The sequence below is a fragment of the Fusarium odoratissimum genome, assembly GCF_000260195.1.
Source record: "Fusarium odoratissimum NRRL 54006 unplaced genomic scaffold supercont1.67, whole genome shotgun sequence".
In the NCBI taxonomy this organism is placed as follows: domain Eukaryota; kingdom Fungi; phylum Ascomycota; class Sordariomycetes; order Hypocreales; family Nectriaceae; genus Fusarium; species Fusarium odoratissimum.
In genome coordinates this window covers 78,943-85,875 of record NW_022158789.1, presented here as the reverse complement: position 1 = coordinate 85,875, position 6,933 = coordinate 78,943, and the positions used below count along the sequence as shown (strand labels likewise).

The 6,933-nt window shown below is 47.6% G+C and overlaps 3 protein-coding genes across 3 annotated transcripts; 2 read left to right on the top strand and 1 right to left on the bottom strand.

Annotated features, from left to right (window-relative positions):
* Positions 1-738: 738 nt before the first annotated feature.
* FOIG_16174 (uncharacterized protein) lies at positions 739-2,133 on the top strand (the record flags this gene model as incomplete). The annotated part of the gene is made up of 1 exon (XM_031217606.1): positions 739-2,133. The coding sequence occupies one exon, from the start codon at positions 739-741 to the stop codon at positions 2,131-2,133; it is 1,395 nt and encodes a 464-aa protein (XP_031052718.1).
* Positions 2,134-2,806: 673 nt separating this feature from the next.
* On the top strand, positions 2,807-4,978 carry FOIG_16173 (cutinase 3). The gene is made up of 2 exons (XM_031217605.1): positions 2,807-4,260; positions 4,326-4,978. Exons 1-2 carry the CDS (start codon positions 4,066-4,068, stop codon positions 4,821-4,823), a joined length of 693 nt encoding a protein of 230 aa, XP_031052717.1. The 5' UTR covers positions 2,807-4,065; the 3' UTR covers positions 4,824-4,978.
* A 629-nt stretch (positions 4,979-5,607) lies between these two features.
* FOIG_16172 (alanyl-tRNA synthetase) lies at positions 5,608-6,571 on the bottom strand. Its single transcript, XM_031217604.1, has one exon. It carries the CDS (start codon positions 6,492-6,494, stop codon positions 5,682-5,684), a length of 813 nt encoding a protein of 270 aa, XP_031052716.1. The 5' UTR covers positions 6,495-6,571; the 3' UTR covers positions 5,608-5,681.
* Between the last annotated feature and the right edge of the window lie 362 nt (positions 6,572-6,933).

Below are 6,933 nucleotides of genomic sequence, written 5' to 3'. Positions count from 1 at the left end.
ACTAGAGACTCTAGCTCAGCACGTCCTGTGCCCCAATAGGGGACTTTACGGGCCTCACGGCCCCCGGACGAAAAATATACATACATACATACATACATACTCTTATTGTATATGCTTCACAGGACGGCAGAGATGGTTTAGGGGGAGAGACTGGAGCCAATCGCTTCTAGAAGCAGTAGCTTTGTGTTTAAATTACCATTTCTACAATCTTCTCCCCACGTCCATTGAAGAAAGTCAAAACCGTGGCTTAAGCCATTCTCGCAAATAACATTATTAGTGCATTTGCAGAAGCGAACCTTCATGATAGATCGACGAAGACCGTGCATACTCCAAGGAAAATAGAAAATAATCTCCAATGTTTATCAATCTAAAAATAATAGGTAGTCTAAATCAGATTATCTAACCATAAGTTTGTAGACGTGATCAATGGAGTGTCTCGTGATAGTTGCCACAATACCTCGAATCGAAAGTCAAAGACCAGTTGTGAGATTAAAAAAGATCGAATAGGATACATGTATCGCGATGGCCTACTAGAGCCAAGTTGACTTAAACCTTGGGCAGATATTGAGCAGGAAGTTACGATGGTAGTAAAGATGAAATATACTCAATTAACACCAAAAGCTTATTCGTCTAAACTGTATTTGCTAGAACTTTCATTGTTGACCATTTATTATAAAAGAGTCAAATCTGATCCATCCTCCCGAGCCATTTCTCTCCTCTTAATATCACCAACCAACCATGGCGAACCCATCTTTCACCCATCTTTTCTCTTTCCCTGAAGAGATCATCGATATAGTATGCCAGCAGCTCTGTCCCCACTGCAGCGAGAGAGCTTCTCCTCGACACTTCTTTCGCTACGAAGAGCCGAAACCGACTCATGACAGAAAGTGTCTATTGGCCTTATCTCTGACATGCAAGGAACTGAGGCATATATCGCAACCGCACTTGTATCATCGACCGATGGGACACGATTTCTTTGGTTTCATCGACACCATTGCTGGAACACCCGCTCTTGGTCGGCATGTCAAGGAGCTCTGCCTGAACGAGCACATGATCCGGCGTTTTCTTCTTCAATATGCTGACCAAGCTAAATTTCTTGCGCAGTGCAATAAACGGTACCGCACTCATCTATGCGAAGCTGCCCAGAGAAACCCAATGGCTCCGGTTGACAGATTCGGAAATGCAACGGGCTATTTCGGAGAAAGGAGGCAAATAGTTGGGACTGCCATCAATTGCCTCATGTCTGTTGCTATCTCTTTAACACCAATGCTCAACAAGCTCGAGATTCATGTCGAGTCAGACTGGAAATTCTCGTCGATCCCGTCTGGATGTCTTCCGAATTTGAAGAAACTTACTATAACCGTGTCATGGAGTTTCCCGACTGACGACCTTGACGGTCTGGCTGGCCTACTGGACGCAGCACCTCGACTGGAAAGAATCGAACTGGTCAACTTGGAAGTACGGGATGCGACAAAAAAGCCGAAGACGAGCTTTTGCCACGACACTGTCAATGAAATTACACTGAGATCATGCATGCTTCACATCAGTCAGCTGGAGGCCATCATGCGTGGCTTCCCAAAACTACAAACTTTCCGGATCGGTGCACCAAATCATTGTCAACGCGCTGATACCCGAAGTCAAGACACAGCTCTCCTGTACCGAATTGAGGATCTTTTGATGCTGAGAAGCGACACGCTCAAACACCTTACACTCCACTTTCCTGGCATTCACCTCGATCACCCAGGTGAAATAGTGCTCCAAGATCTCTCAGGAATGAAAGTCCTTGAGACGCTGTACATCGACAGCGGCATGCTGCATCGCCGATGGCAGGGCCATCGGCCTGGACGAAGGATTTGCCAATTGCTTCCAACATCCATTAAGGAGTTCGGTCTAATGGGGAGCGCATATCCGCTGGTACATGACGAGGTTTTGGAGTCAATCAACATCTCGGCCTCGGTATTTCCTCTCCTGAAAAAGGTAGTTGTTGCGGAGTTTGGGAAAAAATGGCTAGTTGATGGGGATAAATGGGAACGGATGTTTACCTCGGCTTGTGAAGCTCACAACCTAGAACTTTCGTCGGAAGTACCTCGAAGCTCACAGGGTTTGGCGCTCCCGGGGCCGTATAGGGATTAAATTTGAGGAGGTGCTGGATAATTGCGATTTCTTTCCGAGGCTTACGTTTTGCAACCGCATTCGAAACCCGTTCGGCTGTATCATTAAACAGAAAATATTCTATATCAAGACATTGTTCATGAACTTACAGGATTGGATTTAGACAACAAATTAAGCATGTAATTCACTAACCTACGAATGGTAATTGTCGCGAATTGAGATATGATGGCTGAGCTAAGTGAGACTGGTCCAATTGGTTCACCTTCGATTCAGTTTGCGGGGTTCGCCCCATTATGATCCTGCGCGAGGCACTTGGAACCTGGAGGCTCGGATGACCTTACCTTAAAGGCGATAGACCTCGGTACCAGTCAGGTGGGAGCTGAGACTAAACGTAAGTGACAACGGAGCTAAGGCTCCCGAAGGTTATGACCCGGTATAACGATGGATCCTGGCGCTGATCAAGACGGTGATGGAACAGAGTTGTCTTCATTTATCTGAGGAAAGGCCTCGGTATAGTTGAACTGGTGGTGAGTTCGATATGGCTCTAAGACTGAAGATGGTGTTGGATTAATCTATTCATGAACCTCGGCTCGGAACGAGATGTTGTTAACTTGAAGCTGTATTGCTATTCGACATTACTTCGCCTCAAATTGACAACAGCGTTGATGAGCCTCGGTTCTGGTCATAACCTACAGATCAAGATGGTGGTGAGACAAGCTAGTCTAGAGCTAATACGGTGTTTCTCGCGACCATGGAACCTTGGCGATGTTCGGAAACCGGAATGATCATCAGCCTGAAGATGTTGTAGTCTGCAGACACTGCATTTCGATCCAAGGTGGTGTCCAACTCCGCGAGCATCACTACCGGCGCCGTTCTCCCAAAAACAAAATTAGACATACTTTTAGACATATTCCGCTATCGGAACGACAGCAAGCTTGAGCGTTCTTGACAGCTTCTAGTGTCCGAGCACAAGAAGATCATCAGTTCATACCGAGTCATGAGCCTCACTTGTCCAAGCCCAAGGGATCAAACATGCCAGTTTCAACTACAATACGAGAGCGCTAAAACCTGTTAGACTGAAACTAGAAGTCAAAGTCACCTTGACCTTGTCGACAACCAATCTATCGAAAACTCAAATTCCCGTCAACGAGGCGCCTGTTTTAATGCTCTAGCGTTGAACTACCCGCAATCTGGCACTTGCGTAGCCAATACAACCTTGCACTTGCTCAAATAGCGTGCATGGAACTTACCGAACCGAGGTCATTTTCAATTCCTGACACCCAAGACTATTGGTATGGGCTGACCACGTTAGCGGGTTTTAGTATGAAACCGGGAATAAATGCGCACTGCCACCACTCCCCTGAGGCCACCATTTCTGTGGTTTCAGGTCCCTGTCTAAAAAAGCAACTGTCAAAGCGGCGCACACCGGTTCCCAGCAACGTGGTCGTAGGGCGCCGTTTCATACTGTATATTGACTGTTTCGATGATCAGTGGAGTTTGCTCGACTTGGCGCAACGGGGCTCATTTCCCGTTTTGATGAGGGCTTGCGAAGAGACTACTGGTTTTGGCGGCGGCAGACAAGGGCTTCTCGCATGACTCGGGAGTTGAGATTGGTGGGACGCATGGTGATAGGTTTGAGAACGAACGGGTTTGGTGGTGTGTGCTCTTAATTTGTTTCCGGGAGATAGAGGTTGCTTGATCTTTGCTTCTTGTTCTCTGACCTGATGGTACCGAAAGTGATCCATCGTCTGTACTCTGAGTTATTCCAAAAGCGTTAGACTTGCGAAAGCACAGAAGATGGATGTTTTGTTGGACTTTTTAGATAAATACCTGAGATGGCCTCGATGTTAATGGAATGAATCAAGCCTCTCAGTCACTCACTCAACAGCCTCTCTTTCAAATCCAACTCAACTGTCTTCGATTCTTCTGACTTCTCTCGCCTCAACCGCCAAAATGAAGTTCTCCATCATCTCTACTCTTCTCGCCGCCACCGTCTCTGCTCTTCCCGCTGGTCAGGATGCCGCTGCTCTCGAGGCTCGCCAGCTAGGCGGCAGCATCACCCGCAACGATCTTGCCAACGGCAACAGCGGTTCATGCCCTGGCGTCATCTTCATCTACGCTCGCGGCTCCACTGAATCTGGCAACCTTGTTAGTGCCCTTTTCATCCCCATTAACCGCCCAAGTGACAGATTATAACTAACTCTTTTATTAAGGGAACTCTCGGTCCCCGCGTTGCTTCAAAGCTCGAGGCCAAGTACGGCAAGAACGGTGTCTGGATCCAGGGCGTTGGCGGTGCTTACCGCGCTACTCTCGGTGACAACGCTCTTCCTCGTGGAACTTCTAGCGCTGCTATCCGTGAGATGCTGGGCCACTTCAACGACGCTAACCAGAAGTGTCCTGATGCTGTTCTCATCGCTGGAGGTTACAGCCAGGGTGCTGCTCTCGCCGCTGCCAGTGTCACTGACGTCGACGCCGGTATTCGGGAGAAGATTGCTGGAGTCGTTCTCTTCGGATATACCAAGAACCTCCAGAACCGCGGAAAGATCCCCAGCTACCCCGAGGACCGCACCAAGGTCTTCTGCAACACCGGCGATCTTGTCTGCACTGGTTCGCTTATCGTCGCTGCTCCTCATTTGGCCTACCAGAGTGCTGCTTCCGGCGCTGCTCCTGAGTTCCTGATCCAGAAGGCTGATGCTGCTGGAGCCGCTTGAGCGAGTTGATGGAAGGAGAAGGACTAGGCTGGCCTGTTCTTGTATTTTATGAGGTTCACGGTTTTTAGTTTTTGTTTGTATCTACTTCATGGAGGAATGGCTTTAGTGACCATGGACACTGAGACTCAATACGATAGCGCAATCGCATTGACTTGCAAAAGCTTCTTCCCGGGAATGCGAACTGCCGTGACAAATTGCTGACCATTATCATGACGCAAGATGACCGTTGAGAAAAGATGATATTCGATATATCATATTCTCAGAACATGGATCAATACGAGCAAGCCACATCGCAATTGGTGGTTTCGTCCCATCTTGTCCCCTGTATGTTGTATCGGAAGTGTCTGAGGTGCCGACCAGGGGTTCCATGCTGCAGGGGTTAGCATGCACGCATTGCATATGTTAGGTCCCATGTGACGATACATCTGACAGTGGGGGAATTGCCAAGCATGATAGGTACACTTGTGAGGAAATACTTGTTCGGTAACTGTGAGATCTGACTTCACTTGCGACAAAGCTCTCACATTGGAGGAATCAGCTTTTGCGTGGGATTTCACATTTCCTATTTGCATTAGCATCATCACACTGGTAGTGGGGGGCCGTAATATTTAATAACTTGGCGAAAGCCACTGTAGCATCGAGCCACTGCTCATTTTATAGGCGTCAAATGATCTGGAGATTAGGTTGTTGCCGCTGGCTCAACGGATTTCGGTCGGAATAAGCTTAATAATATGAAAAAACACCCCTCGGTGTCTCGATACAATTATTTGAGGTTGGAGAACAGTGTCGGCTTTTTGTATGGCGAATACGTGGTCTATTTTTAGGCTTTGTCTAGTCTATGATGTCTACTCTACAGCCTCATTTCACCAAATAGCTAACCTTTGACTTTCCCTTACTCCTCGCAATCTTCTTAACCGTCGTCTCACCACATAGATCCGTAGTATCAACATGCGTTCCACCGCATGGATAAACCTCCGCTCCAACAATCCTCACAACACGGAACTTGGTCTCTCCAGGTCCCAAAAAGCTCGCGTCAGGCGTAAGGTGTTCAAGACCGTTCTTGCGAAACTCCTCAGCGTCCCACCAGTCAATCTCAACTGGCATCTTGGCGGCCAAGAATTCATCGACTTTCTTCTGGATGGGCTCTTTGTACTTCCCGTCGATGAGGCCTTGGAATTCGCATGATGCGGAGTCGGGGAAGTGAGAGGCTTTCAACTCCTCAAAACCCTCGACTGTGTCTTTGAGGAGATGGTTGACTGCTGAACCGAGGACGTGTCCAGCGGTGTGGTATCGAGAGTAGAGAAGACGTTTCTCAACGTCGATTTCTTGCGTGACTCTGTGCCCTTCTGTGAACTTCTTGTCTGAGTTGAATCTTCCGAAATGCAAGACCTGGCCATCGCGAACTGCGTCCATACGAGCAGATGCAACAGTGAATGAAGCCCCAACCTCATCCGTTATCTTTCCAACATCCGACGGCTGGCCACCTCCTTGCGGGTGAAAGATTGTCTCTTCTGTAACGACTGCATAGTCTTCATCGGTGCCTTGCTTAAATAGCTCACGATTCTCATCCTCTAAGCTGCTGAAAGGTCGGATTGCTTTGACCAGTGTTTGAAGGGAGTAGAGCTTTGCATTGCGCTGGAAGGCGAGCACAGTTCGTGCTGCTGATGCCATGTTTGCGAGTGTAGAAACGAGTTAAAGATGATGATGAGGATGGAAATATGCGAGGGCGAAGAAGGAAATAAAGTGATGAATCAACGAATGAGAGAGGCGAGCACTAAAGCGGACGGGGTTTAGTGCTTAGGTTTCAGTGAATCACAGGGCGCGCCTTTGCAGCTTATCACTTATCTAATTGTTAATGCAAGACAGCCTAACCTAGAGAAGAAGGTATTTGTTGCTATCATCACTTTTGGAAACAAAAAGTAGCAAATAGAATAAATGATTATGAAACCTGGTTAATATGTGACTATATTTGACGCGGATATGAATTGAAAGAGCTCCACGAAGTCATCCTTTGGGGTCGCGCCTCACTTTGTTTATAAATATCATCATAGTGACTACTTCAGTAGTCGGGTAGAGAGGGGCCATCAAAACAACTCGACTTATCGCGCAG